This window comes from Eptesicus fuscus, chromosome 10 (genome assembly GCF_027574615.1).
Source record: "Eptesicus fuscus isolate TK198812 chromosome 10, DD_ASM_mEF_20220401, whole genome shotgun sequence".
In the NCBI taxonomy this organism is placed as follows: Eukaryota; Metazoa; Chordata; class Mammalia; order Chiroptera; family Vespertilionidae; genus Eptesicus; species Eptesicus fuscus.
In genome coordinates, this window is record NC_072482.1 from 86,320,283 (window position 1) to 86,340,708 (window position 20,426).

General features: G+C 39.9%; 1 protein-coding gene across 1 annotated transcript in view; it reads right to left on the reverse strand.

Moving 5' to 3' along the window:
• The window catches only part of SLC35F1 (solute carrier family 35 member F1), a 287,997-nt gene that overhangs the window by 91,859 nt on the left and 175,712 nt on the right, over positions 1-20,426 (reverse strand). The window contains exon 2 of the mRNA XM_008138863.3: positions 20,037-20,212. Within this exon, the coding sequence (XP_008137085.1) occupies positions 20,037-20,212 (176 nt within the window). The remainder of the gene's footprint in view (positions 1-20,036; positions 20,213-20,426) is intronic.

Sequence of the window (20,426 nt, forward strand, 5' to 3'; positions counted from 1 at the left end):
AAGGAATGCATTTAGTCATGTATATTCTGCATTAAAAAATCTTCATTAAAATGTTTGGTCATGTGGACATAGCCTTTTTGTTATGGCTCTCCATAAGAACATTCTTAAGGAGAATGTTCAAAATGATTTTGTTATTATCCAAGCTTAGTTTTAAGAGACAGAGTTGCAGAACCACCATGGGTGAATCTGATTATGTGTCAATCACAGACCTGGGTTTTTAGAGCACAAATCTACTCACAAGGTACTGAAAAATCCTGGGAACAAGATAAAGGAGAAATCTTTGGCATAAATCTTCTGTCTGTCTGTGATTGTCTGGGTTTCTTTATAGGTCCTGTCTCTTAGTTGACTAGGGTTTGAAGAGGGTCTTCACAGAGGCTCGGTGAATTTTCTCTATGTTTAGGTTATAGTGGAATTAAAAAGGCATCTGTTTTTCTTCATAGAATTCTCCTTAAACTATTTGGGATTCCCTGTTTAAAAGCAAACAAGAAAGATAAAATATGCTAAAATTCACTTTAAATGTTAAAAAACAGCACTAAAAATAAATCATGTAAATGAGATGGTCTGCTGAATTAAATACCAAAGTACAAGGACAGGAAAACCTTTTTAAAAAGAAGCTGTAGAAACACAAGGTCCAAAGCTGAACCTACACACACACACACACCACACCCACACACACACACACACGGGCAAACAGCAAGGCCCTCTGATGAGAGATGCTGGAGGAGGCAGAGAAGTGGGACATTCTGGTACGGAAAGAGGGAAGATGAGGGGACAGTTGGCATCCTTCACAGAAAGGTCAAACATCCAAATCACCAAGTCGTAGGAGCTGCTGATATTTAGTAGTGTAGATAGCCAAGGGCTCTGAACAGAAGGAACAGGGAGCAGTGATGGGGAGCTGATGAGCTGTGGCTTTCCGCTTTGGGGTGATGCTTGAGTTGCCAAGTTGGGAGAGTTACTATTGTAGTAGAACATCCACACTTTACAAAAGTGAGCAAAGGATAATTCAACACCCACCCGCCCCAGTACTGCAACCAAAGGACGTTTACCAGGGACAGGAAGCAAGGAAGCAAAGGGCGGTGGGGAAAGGCTTTAAAGGCAGCACTTAACCTGCATGCCCAGCACAAGGCAAAGACTCATGGGGCCTAGTTTGCAGGTGCATGGAGACCTGCTCTGTGGCTGGGGTCCTTTAGAATTAGAATCTGTCACAGGAGCTCACATGTGGCCATTAAAACCTAAATTGTCCCCCCTGGTTTTTCTTATTTCTCTCTTTGTGGATTCCTTCTCCTGTCACTCTGCAAGGGATGAAAGCAGCTCTGAATCTTTTCTCTCTTGCAGAGGGAATTTTATGGATTTCATATATTTACATTTCTTCCTTAGCTTTATGATGGGCTCAGAAAAACTATGATTTTATATGTTTTTATTGTTAGAGTGAGAGTGATGTGACTACATCCTAAACAGAAGCCACTATCTAATTCTGGTAACTTAATTAACTTCTCTAAGCCTCAGTCTCTTTCTCTATAAAATGACCTATACTAGCACAGTAGTTTCAAGGCTAAAAACGATGTAGCTGTATTGTATATTCTCTTTTCCTTTCTTTTCCTTCTTTGGTTGGTACTTGACATGGTGCACACTGTGGTCATAAAACCAAACTCACGGTGCACTGTTTCTTTCTCCCTTATTTATTTGTGCTCTTCTCTTTTGTCCATTTCCATCCATGCTGAGCAAATTGACTTTTCACCGTTACTTCAGAAAGTCTTACTCATTCTGGAACAGACTGATTTTATTCAGAGCTATGGCTTAAGTAAATTAATAGCTGACCCTATAAAGGTTCTATACAATTGAATATGGCCTTTCAACTATCAAAGAGATTAACATTGTAATGATACCATCTCTGAGCACATAATATAACCATAATCAATATATGTGAATAAACAATTTTTATTTGATACTCATCCCCATTTTTATCAGCCAGGAAATCTGAGTCAAGGCGATATTAAGTTAACCTGTATTAGGAAGGAACATAACCATATCATCCTTGAACATAACTTTACTGTCCTGACTCCCACACCAGTCATCTAAACCATGTAGCTAATTTATACTGATTTAGGAACCCTGGGGCCTCCTTTCGTGTCACATTCATTACTTTCTGAACAACAGATAAGAAGCAAATACAGTATACTAAACTCACTTCAGAAACTCACTAAACATTAATAAAAATGCCACAAAAGGGAAGAAAAGCATATGTAAATGACACTGAGCTGCTGAAATAGGCAGGATATCTTTGGCTGATAGGCATAATACTGCACTGATGCTAGCTAAAGAATGGGTAGACTGTTTCTTGTCTACCCATTCTTCCCAGGCACATCCAAACCAGTAAACCTTCCCTGGAATCCAAAGTTTAAATATTGGAAAATACCCAAGGGTTATCCCTCATACTCTGCTTTCTAAGCAAAAGTTTTTTGTTTTTTTTTTAATGAGAAGATTCTGATTAAACCCCAGCTAAAATGACTCAAGTGCTTTGGTATACTCGATGCCCTAAAGGACTATTACTGATGTCATTTATGTGATCACAAGCTGTGTTTACAGCAGTAAAGAAAGCTAGGCCTGGGTAGCATTAATAACTCTACTAATTATCTATGTACATAAAAGCCTAAGCGCCTGGCCAACCGGCTGACCAGCCAGTAGCTATGATGGGCAATGACCACCAGGGGGCAGACGCTCAACGCACATGCATGGAAACATGGAAGAGACTGATGAATCTCAGGGAGAAGGGGGGAGGTGGGAAGGGGGGAAGAGATTAACCAAAGATCTTATATACATACTAGAGGTCCAGTGCACTGAGGTCCCTTGGCCCGGCCTGCAGGGATTGGGCCAAAATCAGCTCTCTGCCATCCCCTGAGGGATCCCAGATTGCTAGAGGCACAGGCCAGGCTGACAGTGCACAAATCCGTGCACAAATCTGTGCACCAGTGCACAAATCCGTGCACCAGGCCTCTAGTACTGCTATAAAAGATTTATGGATGATATCAATTTCTACAGCATTAATACGATGTTCTGGCAGTGACATTCTTCCAGGAGAAGGTATAACAGAGCTCATTTGTTTTCTCTTCTTTGTACTAATTCATGTGGAGATGAACACAAGTGAGTGAGTGAAAGAAAGAAGGAAAATAATCCACTGGGACTTACTCTTATAAGAACAGATAGCGGGAGGGATCATTATCATTTCACATTTTTATTTTAGGATTTAAACGTTACTCCATCTTGCCAATAAATAGGAAAGAATGCTCATTTCACTGGTAATTAAGGAAATAAAATTTAAAACAAGAAGATATTTTTTAACTTTCATATCAACAAAAAATTACTGATAATATCCAATGTTAAGAAATAAGTGGGAAAATAGATATTCTCTATGGTTAGTAGGCTTTTGAACTGGTAATGCCTCTTAGGGAAGAGCTATTTAGAGATATTAATCAATATTGAAAATGCCCCTTGACTCAGCATTTAAATTTTTAGAAATCTAAACTACAAGATACTCTCACATGTATTGAAAGGTATATCTGTAGTAGGCAGTTGGACAGGCATGAGCAGTGTAGGAATAATGGGCCAGGTACAGAAGTCAGCAGGGTGGAAAGCCGAGGGTGCCTAGCAACAGACAATTGTAGGGTGGGACCTCACTCGCAGGGTGATCTTTGTCCTAGCATATCACTGGTCATACAGTTTAGATCTCCTGACCTTTCATATCATAGTCATGTAGCAGCCCCCCTTAGAGGAGGAACAAGGAGGGCAGAGAATAGCCTATATGACTCTCTTGCATGACCACTCCCTTAAGCATTAAGCCCTAGAGATAACATCTAGGCCTCAGTTGTGTTTCAGCACCAGGTCCGTCCAGAAAAGCAGCAAGAAGACACCAAGGCTGACATGAGAACCAGCTGCAATGACTAATGATATGCTGCCCTGACCAATTAGTAGAGACTATGACTTTGGAATGACACACCTGGAAAGTTGATGAATATTCTATTGAGATCCTCCCCTTAGATCTCCAAATAAAAACCCTCAAGACTCAGCACAGCTCTCTCTCTCTCTCTCCTCCTCTCTCTCTCTCTCTCTCTCTCTCTCTCTCCTTTCTTTTTCCTAAATTCCAAGGGCCTTTATTTTGCCCCTGTAACTGGGTTCCTGAGCCCACACAGCCCAGCTGGCTCACCTTTTCTACCTCTGTGACTTTCTAAATAATTTTTCTCTTATAATTTGAATTCTTTGGTTCTGAATTCTTTCTTTGCTGAACTCAAGTACTTAGGTTGCTGAACTGAGGACCAGTAACATTCTGGTGCCATTTCATCACTAACATATGTGTAAAGATGTTTCTTGTAAAATAAATGGAATAATCCAAAATTGGAAACAACCTGTAGGACCACTCATTGTGAGTTTATTGATACTATGAAAGCAATTAAAACTATAAAGTAAATGCACATGTACTGAGATGAAACATTTTCCAGGATATATTATTAGAAAAAAAAGCAAGTTTCAGAACAATACCAGTATGTATTTTTCCTAGCACTTGTATGAATAACACATTGTAATGTTTGTGAATGCATATGCATAAAAAGTGCTGCAAAAGATGAATAACAAAATTAGCAAAAATTTCCTTTGAAGAAGAGAGTGGGATTTATGTGGTGGGTGGAAAGCATAATCTCTGTTATAAAAAAACATATTTATGTGTGTATTTTCAATGTTTATATTTACATTAACAAATAATATCTATAGCCATGCATTATTTGTGTAATTTAAAAAAATAAATCTTAAAAATGGTTATAACATCGTTACCTCAAATATTGCTTCTGAGTTTTTTGGTTTTTCATATTTTTTCCCTTAGTATTTAGCAGTTTTATAAAGTAGACATCAGATTTAGAAGCAGTCTAACAAAGATCTTTAACCAGAAGATTTATTATTAAGGCCTTTCAATTTATTTTAACTTTCAACTAAATTGAGTTGATTTTAATTATAAATTCTACATTAAGAGGTTAACAGAAGTCTGAGTTTAGCAATAATGCTGTATATAGAGCACAGTATCAATCAAAGTTATTTCTTATAAAACTAGTACCTAAAATATTAAGTTTATTTGTCATATTAGGATCAATGTTTCCCACTCTGAAATCCACAACAACTTGGCTTGCACTTTAAGACACCCTTCTCATAAAACAAAACTTAGACTATTACATCTTTGGGCTCTTTTACTCAAGTAGACAGGTTAATTAGAAATCAGAAATAGCAACATTCTAGTATCTTGATTTTGAGCTTCTTGGAATTCTTATTAAAAGACCTTATTTTGGTTCACAGGATGAAGCCAAGAATTACCCATTGATTTCAATGGATATGGAAAATATTCATATTTTCTTAACCAAGTCCTCCTACAACTGTTTTTAAAAATCCTGATTTCAATATCCTATCTAATAAAAGAGTAATATGCAAATTGACCATCACTCCAACACAAGATGGCTGCCCCCATGTGGACACAAGATGGCCACCACAAGATGGCTAGCAGGGGAAAGCAGTTGGGAGGGATCAGGCCTGCAAGAGAGGGCAGTTGTGGGCAATCAGGCCAGCAGGGGAGGGCAGTTGGGAGGGAGCAGGCCTGCAAGGGAGGGCAGTTGGGGGCGATCAAACCTGCAGGGGAGGGCAGTTAGGGATGACCAGGCCTGCAGGGGAGGGCAGTTAGGGGTGACCAGGCCTACAGGGAGGGCAGTTAGGGGCAAACAGGCTGGCAGGGGAGCAGTTAGGCATCAATCAGGCTGGCAGGGGAGTGATTATGGGGTGATCAGGTTGGCAGGCAGAAGCGGTTAGGGGCAATCAGGAAAACAGGCAGGTGAGCAGTTGGGAGCCAGCAGTCTGGATTGTGAGAGGGATGTGTTCTCAGATGGCAGCAGCAGTGCTGGTGAGAGGTGATGGGTAGCTTGACTTAGGCAGTGCTAGAGCTGATGGGGATGGAGAGAGAGCATCTAAAAGGATCACACGTGGTGTCTGGTCCACAGTGGCCTCAATAAATATCTGTGAAATGTAACTAAAGTCAACTTTCTATCAGTCAATACACTGACTGGCCAAATTATTATGATCTCTGAATGCATAATAATCTGGCCACTCAGTGTATATCTTATATAATAAAAGGCTAATATGCAAATTGTCCCCTTGACCAGGAATTCGACCAGTAGGTAGGCCGGCTAACCGCCCATGTCCCCTCCCCCTGGCCAGGCTGGCCGGACCCCACCCATGCACGAATTCATACACCGGGCCTCTAACACACACACACACACACACACACGCACACACACACACACACACATACTGAGTGGCCAGATTACTATGTGTTCAGAGATCATAATAATCTGGCCACTCAGTATATATTCCACAACCAAATGAAACTTCAATCCCAGAGATGATGTGAGTTGCCCAAGTTAGTTTGTTGGATATGTTTAAACTTTAACTATGGGATACACAGTGAATTCATTCCTGTGTTCAGTGATATGCTTGTTAGGTAGAAATATTTTTTTCTTGTTTTCAGATGAAGCCATGAATAGATTTATATCGGGGATTTTGGTATAAGATTATAAAATACAATAATGGTTTCATCAAATGAACCATAATCATTGCTTCATTTAGTTGGATATTTATCTGTATTTCTTTATGAAAATTAATTGGGACAATTGGAAATTGTCCACATTGTGACCCAGATTATTAAATGCACAATTAATTGACCCCTCTAGAATCCTATGAAAAGGTAACCGAATACCTTGAAAGAGAGGTGCTGAATATTTTCTGAATGGAGCATTCTGCTAAGAAATGAGTTAAGCTAGTTGGTCAAAAGCAAGAGGTTGATATTTTGTTCTTTCTTCCTGCTCCTCCACAAATGCTCAAGGTCTCAGTGAGTGGCTGACAGTCTTTCTCCTCTGTCAGGTATGGAGATAAAGCCTAGGAACCCTGATATTCTCCACTGTGTTGTTACTTTTCACTTTATAACATGAAATTATTGTGGTTTCTAATATTTTATGGCATTTATTAGAAACTTGGGAAAAGTTTAGGTTCATGTAACAAGTACTAAAGGGACATCCCAGAAGAGTTAAGGCCTCTTAAAGGAATAAAGCCAGACAAGTAAAGAACTATTTGCCAATACATACAGGGGTCATTTAAGTCAGGCAAAGTGACTAGACCTGTGATCCCTATGTAACTGCTTGTAAAAGGAGAAGAGACCTTTGAGGGTGTTGGAAGTCACTAATAAACACGAATATAGTCAATTGCTCTAGCTCATAAAAGCCTATCAGCCAAGAAGTCACCACAGCTAGGTTTAAATAAAGAAGGTGGGTGATGTCTGTGCTGTATTCTTCCAGGAAGACTGGTGGGGCTGGTGCAGGGACTGGTGAAACAGCTGTCCCCCCTCTTAATACAAAGTCAGGGTCTGGAGCAAAGAATGTGTGCACGATCAAAGAAAGGCCAAGGGAAAGACCAAGAAACAGCAATGCATTGATTCTAACAGCTTGTAATGAATTCTTCTGCTACTAATAATTGGGGAAGGGAGGATTGGTGGCTGATGGACGGAGAAGTAAATTCTTTTGGAATGAAGATGTGATGAAGACAAGAGAAAGCAAAGCCCTCAGATCTGTACTCTTGAAATTACAGGTACTTTTTACTTGTCACTCTCTTCCCCTTGTCTGTGAGCTTAGGAGGGGTGGGAGAAGGGAGATCATCTTTCCTTAATCAGGTATCCTTTATATACGTAGTAGTAGTGCCTAATAGAAGAAGGCCTTCAAAACATATTGGCTGACTAAATGAATGAAATAATGTATGAAGGAAAGAAAGGAGTGACTGAGTAAGGTAAGATAACTTAAATTTAGATAAAAATTTGAATAAGATGCAATCAGGCCAGAGACTTCTAGAAGGTTCTGTATAAAGTACGGACAGAACTAAAATTAATTAACTTCAGGCTAGGAATGGGTTGCATCCCTGGCTTGTGCAGCAGGTTGATTCCATCAGTTAAGAGACATTCTGAGTATAGGAACACATTTACAGTGTCTTTCCTGTCAGGTATATCTGATGTCAAAACAACAGAAACCAGGGGGTGAGATCTACTAAATTTCTATCTAGTAAATAACTTACAATTTTTAACATTGCACAGACTTCTATATTTATCCCACTTACATAAGCTCTGCCCACACATTTCTCTGTTAAAAAGAAGTTACCAAGTTCCTTTATTTTTAGAAGATGAATTCTTTGCTGGCTTCTGAGTGATTCAACTCAGTTTCTTTTAGTCTGAAAAAAAGTTTAAAATCAATAGCTTGCTTAAAGCTGTGCTATAACGGTCCTGAGCTTAACACAGCACAGCTGGGAATTTCAACCTCAACGAATGACATTCACTGAGCCAAAAGTTGAAATGTGCTTGCAGGTATAGAACCTGCTGCTTTGAATTTGGTGAGGCCCCAGTAGGCCATTGAGTTTGTCTGCAGAGTGCCCTTCCTGCGGAATGGTGGTTCCACGATCAGTGACAGTGGATCACGATCACTGAGCTCCATGATCTGTGACAGCATGGCCTCCCCCTCTTCTCATCTGGAGGATGGCAGGCTGGCAGCCACTTCCCTGGCTGTGAAGACCCAATTATTGTGCTCTCTCAGGACATTTTTCAGCTCTTTTTGATCTTGGATTATTTTTAATTTTTCCCTCTCCCCACGCTGACTTTATTTTTCAATGTTGAGATAGAAAAAAGATTCTTACCCTGTCAAAATATGGAAGCAAGATTCTTTTAATCAACTCATTCAAGGATAATTCCTGTCCATGCAATCGTTTATTAAGTAAAGCTCCATCTTTGCTTATAGATTTCTTACTATGGTTTCCATTGAAATGCCCTTAAAACAGAAAGACTGCTTACTGATTATTCCAAATAATTGATGGAGGTCTGGGATTTGGGGTATAAAATAGGGACCCAACACTCCTTCTGGGAATGCATCTGAAGAATTCCTATGATTATAATGATAGAGTCTTCTAAAGTGTCCAGGGCCCTTGTCCCAAGAACTAATTCCTTGATGAAAATTATGAGGGACAGAAATGCCATCCCCCCCCCAGCTTTGGTCAGACCACACTTCTTTTTCTTCGATCTCTCCAGTTGGTACGTGCCTCAGTCAGCAGGCCAAATGGAATGTGATTTTCCCAGCTGCTTTGAACCTGCTTTGCTTTCTGGAGATGTACTGAGTAGGTTGCAGTTTGCAGATGCATTCTGTGTGTGTTATAGAGAGAAAACATTCAGGGGAAAGGGTAGTCAAGCTTAGTTTGCAACATACTTTATCTTAATTGGTGACCTTGTGCACCAAGCCTTCTCTTGAGCCAAGCACAGTAACTGGAGGGGTTATCTGAAGGCATGGCTTTCACTGAATCTAGAGCATCTCTCAAGGTCTAAATTTGTCATGGCAGTCCTAGCTCAGTAAAGAGTTGGGGAATGTTTTCCTTCCCACCTCTTCCCATTTGGGTATCAGTTTTATCTGTCTGGGCAGGAAAAGGCCGGGGTGGAGAGAGGAAACACACGCACAAAAAACAAGGGGAGCGGAAGGGTGGGAAGCGAGTCTGCCTTGAGATTTCACAGTCATGATCAGAGCTCTAGGACAAAGATGCATTTCTGAGGCGAGCACCAGCCTAAGGAATTGTTCTGTCAACTCTTTTCCTTTGGCACCTCTCTTTCCTGTCCCAACCTCTCATCCTTTGGACCATCTGAGTGAAGTGATGCCTGAAAGCAGAAGGGTGGCTCTGGCTCTTTCTGATCAGATTCTGGGTGCCCACTGTCCACTGTTTCTCTTCGCTTGGTTTCTGAAGAAGGAGCCTCACTCTACACCCTGAGGGAGGGGCTGTAGGCTAGTACATTCTAGAATTAGTCCTGTGCTAGTGTGATAATTGCATAAGCGAGCTCCTATTCACATTGGATGCTTTAGTGGTAAAAATGGGCCTAAAATCAATCTCTTTCTCTCTCTCTCTCTCCCTCTCTCTCTCTCTCCTCTCTCTCTCTCTCTCTCTCTCTCTCTCTCTCTCTCTCTCTCTCTCTCCACACACACACACACACTTTATGAATCTTATCAGTGCCTGCTCTGACATCCAGCGACTAGTTAAGAAAACTTTCAATGCTGGAATATGGCTAATGAATTTCAGGGTACTTGTGGTAGAATTTATTCACATTAAGGGTTACATGTATAAAATCCAAATTGCTGGAGAGGAGAATCAGAATTTATTAGGCAAATCTAAAGCTGATGATGGCAGATCACAGTGGTTATCGAATGCTTTCTATATGCCTGACACTGTGCTAGGAATTTTCCAAATTCATCACCTCCTTTAGTCCACACAAACGCTCTAAGTCAGTTATTATTATCCTGACTTTCAGGATAAAGAAATACAACACAGACAAGTTACGGAAATTTCCCGGGATGGCTCAATGGCTCTGGAATTTTGATTGAATTGAGGAACAGAAAAAGTCTAGAACCTAATTTTTTAAAATTATTTTTTAATTTCATGAATTTAAGTCATAATTCCTAAATATGATTCCTAAAGATAGAAATTGTATTAGACATGACTAACTGGGCAGTTGAAGGCAAAAGAAAGTAATATTCGTTCTCTTTCCTAGAAAGAAGTGTCAAATAGTAAAACATGGTCAGAAACATATATTCTGATCACATTTTCTTTTATTTGGAAGTCATTTCCTCTATCTTTGCCTCTCATAGATCACTGAAGAAGTCCAATCACTCCAACTCGTAGCCAGAATGCACCATTTGCAAGCAATACATTTAAATTTGGTGAGTTACATGATCCTCTTCCCAGTCCTCAAAAATCTCAGAAATGGAAACCAATGAAAGCAGACGTGCAAAATTGCATAGACAGGGAATTCTGATCTGAGAGAATCACAATGCAATTCTAATCGTGTGAAGGAAAAAAATGAAGCAAATCTCACACTGCAGACTGCAATGGTGTCTGCAAGATGGCTAACTGCTGAGTCTTTGATTTAATGAAAACTTAGAGAAAGCAATTCAATTCACTGCAGGGACTGCTTTGTTCTTCCATTATAATTCTTTTTAAGGCAAAAGATGATTGTAAGGATAAACTCCATCCCTCGGAATTTTTACACTAATTACACACAAAGCACTATTTTGGCAGAAGGGGACTTATCTCCTTCAGGCAATACAGTTATCATCTTGTAACCACCCTTCACGCTCCCAAATGAACGCTGGAGCATGCCAGTGATGAGTCCTGCTCTATGCCAGCTCTCAGCATGGAGAGCTGAATGCTTAAAGATTTCCAGAATTAGCAGCCAACACGGACTCCAGATAAAACAGGGAGACAATACCTCCCTCCAAGCTTATCTGCCATTTGAAATAAAGGAAATGGGGCATCCATTAATAAAGTAAATGGCATGGGGAATGGGGGATGTACACTCTGTACGTGTGTGCTCTTGTAAGTTTACATGAAGATTCATTAAGAGAAGATGATGTGCAAATTCATGTCATTTTCTTTCCATCTAAAAGTCACTTATTGTGCCAAGTGATATTGAAGGTTCTGGGTAAGGTATCGATTTATTTGAGATTCATCCACTTTCGCACAAACAGAACATAAGCTATTGGATACTATAAGTTTGATTATGACTGTGGGAGACTTGATTTAGTGCAGATTTACCCGTAAGCACTGCACACATATGGGAAGTGTATAATTTTGCAATGTTTAATGGAGTACGAGTTTGATCGATAACAGTTCCTGTCCCTCTAGCAAGTTCCTTGGATTAGGTACATTTTGGGGAGAAAACTATACTCATTCTTGTGGTCTAAAAGCACGTGGCAATAATGATGGGACTTCTGACTATCAGAAAGTGACTGAGGGACTAGCTATATATCGGAAACTGAGCCCAAGGAGACATTATTTCGTCACTGCAAACAAGGAGTGATAGTAGACAGCCAATTAATTCTTCCTCTTTTTCCCCCTGTTGGTCAAGTGCTTTAAAGCATAATTAACATGTAATAAAATTCACCTCTTTTAAGTATAAAGTCTGGAGCACTTTACAAATGTATGTAGTCATGTAAACGCTACAACAATCAAGACCTATAGAGCCGAAACCGGTTTGGCTCAGTGGATAGAGCATCGGTCTGCGGACTGAAAGGTCCCAGGTTCGATTCCGGGCAAGGGCATGTACATTGGTTGTGGGTACATCCCTGGTAGGGGGTGTGCAGGAGGCAGCTGATCGATGTTTCTCTCTCATCGATGTTTCTAGCTCTCTATCCCTCTCCCTTCCTCTCTGTAAAAAATCAATAAAATATATTTTAAAAAAAAGACCTATAGAGCATTTCCATCACCCCCAAAGCTCCGTTGTGTCCCTTTGAGGTCAATCTCCTCCTCCCACCCCCAGGCTCTGGCAACCACTGATCTATTTCCTGGCCTTAATAGTTTTGCCTTTTCCAGAACATCACGTTACTATGCATTATGGAACTGTGCAGTGTGTACGCTTGCATGTCTGGCTTCTTGCATATAGCAGAATGTTCTTTAGATGAACCCATGCTTCAATAGCTTATTCCTTTTGATGGCTGAGTATGCTCCACGGTATGAATTTACCACAATTGGTTTATCTTTTCATAAGTTGATGAGCATTTGGGTTGTTTACAGTTTGGGGCAATTGAGAATAAAGCTGCAATGTATGTTTGCATATACTGTAGCTCTTTATGTGGACATCATGTTTTCATTTCTCTTGGAAGAATGTTTGTTTGATGATGGTAAATGTTTGTTTAACTTTATAAGAAACTGCCAAGCTGCTTTCCAAAGTGTTGGTAGAAGTTTGCATCCCCAGCAACAGCATAGGAGAGTTCCAGTTGCTCCATACACTGGTAGGCAGTTTTGCTAGAACTGGATTCTAATTTTCTCTTGTGATTTTTCTCTACCAATTTCCCAACATGGTTTGTATATAGACCCCTACCTGCCGTGCCCCCTTTTCTTCTCCTTTCCCTGACAACATAAGCATAATTCTGATGGAGTGTCTACTAAGGATGCATCTTAGAAACCCCTGAGGTACAACCCTTCTATACTGTGAGGGATGAACTCTCCAATCATACTTAAGAAGTAAAAATAAATGCAACCCAACAGAAAATAGAAATGGAGTAATTTCCCATAAGGGAGACTTTTTTTTTAAATCCTCACCCGAGGATATTTTTTCCATTGATTTTTAGAGAGAGTGGAAGGGAGAGGGAGACAGAGAGACACACTGATTGACTGCCTCCTGCTCATCCCAACCAGGGCCGGAAGCCTGCAACCCAGGTACGTGCCTTTGACTGGAATCAAACCTGGGACCCTTCAGTCTGCAGGCTGATGCTCTATCCACTGAGCCAAACTGGCTATGGCAAAGGAGACTTTTTAAGAGGCTCCAGATACTGCCTCACTAGACTTAAATAAGTGACAGTAATATTCCCCCCGAGACTCCCAAGAGAGTTATAATTCAGCATTTACATTTGCCAAATGCTTCCTATTCTGCCAATCCATTAACAGTCCCTTCTCAGTGATTTAGTCAAGGTTATCCAGAAAATTGAAAACTGAGCTGTGTGTGAACAGAACTTGGGCTTCTGCTCAGAAAATCCTGGATCCTGCTTGAAGTCTTTTCATTGCTCTGGCCTGTATTTTTCACTTCTATGGGAATGGGCAAAGAAAATCCCATAAAAGGAAAGGGGCAAAGGATCACAGAGGGAGAGCAGTATAAACTGAATGGGGAGGAGGGAGCTCCAGGTGACTCTAGAGTCAGCACACTGAAATGCCAGGTACTGGTTTCTAGGACTCTGTGTGGCTCTCTGAGAGGTCTATATTATTCTGTATGAAATCCTACATTTCTCTAATTACACTGATATTTTAATCTTGCAACATTGGTAATTGAGAATTTAGCCTACATATTCTTATGCAGAAAGTTCAGTGTGTTAGCTGGGCTGGCATGGCTCAACAGTTGACATCGACCTATGAACCTGGCGGTCACAGTTCAATCCCCAGTCGGGGCACATGAGCGAGTTGTAGGCTCCATCGCCAGTGGGGATGTGCAGGAGGCAGCCGATTGATGATTCTTTCTCATCATTGATGTTTCTATCTCTCTCTCCCTCCCTCTCTGAAATCAATTTACACACACACACACACACACACACACACACACACACACACACACACACATATATATGGAAAGTGTAGTGTGTCTGCTGAGCACAAATGGGAATCCTGTCTTGCATTAGAAGAGGCAACAATTACCGTCTGATTAATGCTTCTCCAGCCACCACCAAAAGGAGGAATACTTTTTTGACATAAATACTGAGAGGAACATTTGTTTAAAATGCTGAGGGCTATGGAACTGGACCATTGGGCCATGAGTTGCATCCATCTGTTGTGTGTAGACAAGGCTGTCACTTTTATGTATTTCTCTCATTTCTCACTGCCCTACTTGAGTATATGAATGGGAAAAGGAAGATGGTGAGTAAGAGAGATGAGAGAGAGTGTGAATGCTTGAAATACCTGAGCTCATTTCTTCAGCCTCCCCACTTAGAACTGAAATTTGAACTAGACCATTAGGATTTCTGTCTTCTGGAATGTAACCAACATGAGACTATTTCTCATGAAGAGTAAAGCATGCATTTACTTTTCAGTAGTCTCTTTAGAAAAAACAATAACAGGATTACACATGGAGATATTTTTATAAGTGCTCCATTAGTACTATTAGAGAGTTGTTTCATTTTCACAATCATACAAAGAAATATATAAAATGACTCAATAAATATCATAATGTCTATGTTTCAAGAATTTGTTAGAGAGCAACATTCATTCAATTCTTATCAAATTGCTTTTAGCTAGAAGCTTGTTTTTCATTTGAAAGTGGAAGAGTTTATAAAAATATCTTTCAATGAAAAGCAAAACTTGTAGAAACAGCAGTCACCAGAAATATATCTACTAATGGTCAATGGTGACAACATTTTATTTTATTTCCAGGGTCTACATATAAAAAGAAACAGATACTTCTCATTCTATCATGTTTACATTACTGACACACACACCCCTTCTTTTTTTCCACCCTGACCAGAAAATAAACAAGGAATTACAAGTTTTTTTGTTTGTTTTTCCCTTGGCATCCTGTTTTTCCCCCACAATCCTTACCTCCCCCATCACTGAGTAAATTGTAGATGGGAAAATAAAAAGGATTTAGAGAAACAAGAACTGAGAAAAGCTGGCAGAAGAAGAAAAGGAGGAGGAAATTACTGACTAAATCTTTGTGGTTCATATACACTCAGAAGTTACAAATTGCCCAAAGAGGAACCATGGGTATTTATTATTTAAGAAGCGCTGAAAGTAGTTCCAAGAATCAGCAGGATTCTTGGAACAGTTGATAAAAAAAGCTCTTGGGCAAACAGTTTGATGACATATTCTTTTCTTGATAAGAAATATATCCAATTTTCACCTTTGTTTTTTTAAAAGCCTGTCTCATCTCTTTCTCTTACAACACAAATGGAAGAACAAGTTGGGCTTCAGTCGGACCCAGCCTGTTCTTCTTTCCTCTTATTTATAGTCTTTGCATTTGTGTTTCTCTGCTTCCCAATTTCAGCTAGAGGAATTGCATGAAATTTTAAGAAAAAAGTAGGCATGAAAAAAGAGTCCTCTTTTGAGAATTTCCTTGGCAAATACGTTAGTTTTTTAAACTCTCACTAGAGTTTCTTAGTTATATTCCTGTGGGATATTAGATATATATATTTTTTTTTTTCTGCCTCCAGTTTCTGATACCGAATTCCCAACACTCTTGTAATTTCCTATGTGATGAGAACACAGGGAGCACCTGACACAGGTTCCTAAATACCTTGGAATTTCCAGGGTGCTAGGAATGCCTTCTGTTCTCATGAGGTATCACTCTTAGTGGTCTCCTGGTTGGGGGGTGGAGTGGGGCAGGGTGGTCACCAGAAACTGCAAGCCATGATTAGAAGCTTGGAATTATTAACCCTATTTCCCCCTTCCCCAGAGAGGTGAGAGGCCTGGCAATAGAGCTAATGATCGATCATGCCTATGTAATGAAGCCTTTATAAAATCCTGAAAGGACAGGGTTCAGAGAACTTTGGGGTTGGTGAGCATGTGGAGGTGCTGGGAGAGTGTGTATCAGACAGGGCATGGAAGCTCCACATCCTGTCCCACATACCTTGCCCTACTCATCTCCTCCATCTGTGTGTTCATCTATACCCTTATCATACCCTTTCATGATAAACTGGTCCACAGTTTATTCTCCCTCTGGAGGGGCTCTAGGAAATTAACCATGCCCAAGAAGGAGGTCCTGGGAAGCTGCAATTTATATATAGCCCATTGGTCAGAAGCAATTGGCATTTGGAGTGAGGGGGCAGTCTTGTGGAACTGAGCCCTTAACTCTCTCCAGGTAGAGAGTGTCAGAATTATGCTAAATTGTGGGACACCCAGCTGGTGTTGCAGAATTGCTTGGTGTGGGAAAAACCTCCACACATCTGGTATCAGAAGTGTTATAAGTGTAGTAGTAGTAGTAGTAGTAGTAGTGTAAGAGTAAAGGAAAGACACACAGGAGGAGTACTGAGTTTTTCTTTATAGTTCCTGAAGACCTACTTTGTGCATACAAAGAAGCAACAGCTACCTAAATTCTACCTAAATTCTCAAAGTGGAGACAATGTTAATAGAACTACTTTTTTGAAGTACTTTTTTTTTCCTACAAAAGTTATTACTGAAGTTGCTTGTTATGAACACGAGATTTTTTTGAATTTTAGAACCATCTGGAATAAAAACCTAGCTCTAATTAAGGAAAAAATAGATTTAAAATTTGTTCAACAAGATATATATACTCAAATTTTGCAGGGACTAATGAATAATCAGGAACAAGTTCAAAACTCCAGTTTGAACTGGAATTACACCAGAACTTTTACAGGAATGTGTTGCTTCAGAGTCTTTGATCATTGGTCCAATGCAAACTTGATAAAAAGAATACAGTTTGAGGTCAAATTTCCACAATGCTTTTGTAATCACATCACCCTTAACACTTTTGAAGTGCTTCTTGCATTGATCACATTGTGTTCACAGACAACAATCATAACTGTTTAAAAATTGTATGATTAAAATTAGAAAATGAGATTTCTTTAGACATATGTTCCAGAGTCTAAGTTCTTGCTGTCATGTGGCCTAAGGTGATTTCAAATTAATGTGGTGGCCCAGCAGGGTGGGGTGGCTGTGCTGGGAGAATCGGGAAGATGGGCATCCCCCGTGTCTTAATCTGTAGCCCTCTGTGGAGAGTGGTCAGGGAGCAATGGGCAAGGAGGGGAAACTGGCTATGAGAGCACCTCCCTGTCCACACTAGACCTTCCACCCTTCTCTTTGCTCTGTTCTTCATTCCCTCTCAAATCTTGAGGTGCAAGAGATTAGTATGTTTCTAGAACATAGTGCGAAGCAGCCCACACAAAATTAATGCAATTACGATGCTGATTTCCAGATGTCAGCTTAATGCCAGCTTATTAAGATTTCTAAAGATGAAGATTAAAACAAACAAACATTCTGAGCAAACACCCAAATAAAGACATGTCAGCAAATTTAGTGATAACATGAGGCAAAGGAAAAAATCTCCAGATAGAGCATTTTGGAAGTTGATTTTCTTCATCACTGACTGGAGTAGACAGAATTTTCTCAGGCCTTCTTCAGTCTTCTTTCCAAAGAGTCCCCCGATTCCTTGCTGCTCCTAGCCCCCAGCCTCCTTCCACTTGTGCCTCTCCCTGCACACCCTGCCCACCTCACCCGAGTCTTCGACCACATCCTCCTGATTTCATTACTGTGCCTCACTAGGCCTTGCACCAAGGGCTGGTTTCTTAATTAGAGTTTTAAAATTCAAGGCAAACACCCTTCTTTTGCTGGAAAGTATCTCTCTTTCCTCCTCTTGCCTCCCATAGTAGTGGGCAGGGTGGGCCAGGAAGGCACACCGCCCTGGCCGAGGGTGGGCCTCTACTTCATAGTTCTATAGCTGGAGCAGCCTTGGTTTTCTCATTTATAAATTTTTGGATAATAACACATATTTCCTTTGATTGAAGGAATAAAAGAGGGAATTCACATATAGAGTGCCTGGTACATTATAAGGTTCAATAGAAGGTATTATTATTATTATTTTGCTACATTAAGCTTTCTAAGCTTTTCTGTCTCTTTTTGTGACTGTTACATAGAATGGCTTGATTTTACTTTTGTCCTGATGCAGGTTTTTGTTAAATTTCTGAACCCCTTGAAAGTAAGATGAACAAGAACTCAAAGACTAGTTACAATTCGCCATCTCATCGTCTGGAATGTTACAGAGAAGATAAATTTACCACTTTCATGTGAATTTTTTTTGTAATATTAAAGTATTGCAAAATCGGGTTAAGTTTAATTTTATTATTCTTATCCATACTCCTTGTACTGAGCTAACTGAAACAAGCACCAATAACACATATTTTCGAGAAGTCAATGAAATTAGCTTCTTCAATACTTTAAACAAATCCAAAGTTAAACTAGAATTCAGTCCCAACTTGTTCATTGCTATTCTCCCTCTAAGATAAAATCTAGTAGTGGCCAAATCATTACAATTAAGCAATATTATTCTGGACAGTAATTTAAATTAGGAAATATAAAAATAAAATACTAATATACAGTTCTTATAAAAGTTTTTAAAAAGTGTGACTATTATATTCACTTTAGAGACATAGAAGCATGGAACAGACTGACAAATCTCAGAGGGAAGGCAGGGTGGAGGGGGGGGGGGGAAGAGATTAACCAAAGAACTTATATGCATAACCCATGGACACAGACAATAGTGTGATAAAAGCCTGGGGGAGGTGGGGTACGGGGTGGAGGGAGTCAATGGGGGGGGGGGGAAGGAGACATCGGTAATACTTTCAACAATAAAGCTAATTTAAAAAAAAAAAAGTATGACTATTAGTCCAACCAGCATGGCTCAGTGGTTGAGTGTTGACCCATAAACCAGGAGGTCATGGTTCAATTCCCAGTCAGGGCACATGCCCAGGTTGCAGGCTCCATCGCCAGTTGGGGGCGGGAGGGGGAGAGGTTGCAGGAGGCAGCCAATCAATGATTCTCTCTCATCACTGATGTTGCTATCTCTCTCTCCCTCTCCCTTTCTCTCTGAAATCAATAAAAAATATATTTTTAAAAGTATAACTATTAGAATTGATATATACAACTATTCATATATCCTTATTTATCACTAAGGTATATAATTGCCTTCAAAGTTATTAATGATTATTTTTCAATGCACATTTTATAGCCAATAGTTACTATTGGGGAAAAATTCTTGGCTATTTCTGGGTCATAGAGAAAAATACATACACCAAATCCAGTGGTTTAATCATAAAGCTGTGAGGTATACTCTCCAGAGATATAGCCTAAGGATTTAAACTGCAATTGCCCCTTAAAATGTTTTTCCTGCATTGGCTCTTGGAGGCCTTGCTTTATTGCTTTAGCTATTTTAAGTTTAGACAGAACATCTTACTTGGCCATTTGTGGTAGTTTTCTTTTCTTTCTTCCCCACTTTGCTATTATTAGAGTTGTTTTGTGTTTACTACTTTTACCTTTCCCATGACACTTTCCCAAAGAACATATATTTGTCTGCAATTCCCTTGAATTTCTCAGGGCTAGCATTATTTAGGACAGCTGTACCAGGCCTGTTCCAGGTTCCATAGAAGCACTCTATTTAGATTCACAAAGGGGTACAAGGAATTTTACCAGAAATTCACATAGTAAGCAATTGTACATTTCTGCCTGTACATGCATTTCCCACTTCACACTGAATTCACATAATTTATACTTCTTTGTGATTTATTTACTCACTTTATTTACTGTATGACTGTAAAATAGAAAAGTGAGATACGGGGTTTTGAATTATCACATGATGCTGTAAGTGCAAAAGTTATCTGGTCATGGTGCATCGTTTTTCTAGATGTTCATAAAAGAGAAACTTGGCTACCTTGCTGGTGTATTTGCATGCTTACCTTGTCTGACAGCCAGTGTGGTGGTATAGACCAAGAAGAGGAGAATGTAATTGAGGAAACTCTGGAAGACTGGTGTGTTGGCATGGAAATCTTCTGACAAGTACTTGCTGGTCAAGCCAATTCCACAAATAAGGAGGGATAACACCTGGCCGAGAGCCACAGAGATTAACATCTCCCTGAAAAATAAAAAGAAACACAGCAAAGATCAGCAGTAAGTCCACTTAAACAACATTTAAAACTTATTGAGCATTTGTGCTATTCATTGGGCTAAGTGCAATAAATAGTATTTCTTTTAATTCATTACAGCAATGCTATGAGGAAGGTGCAATTGTTACTGATGTTTTATAGGAGGAAAATCTAACGCTTAGAGGGCTTAAGGAATTTGCTCCC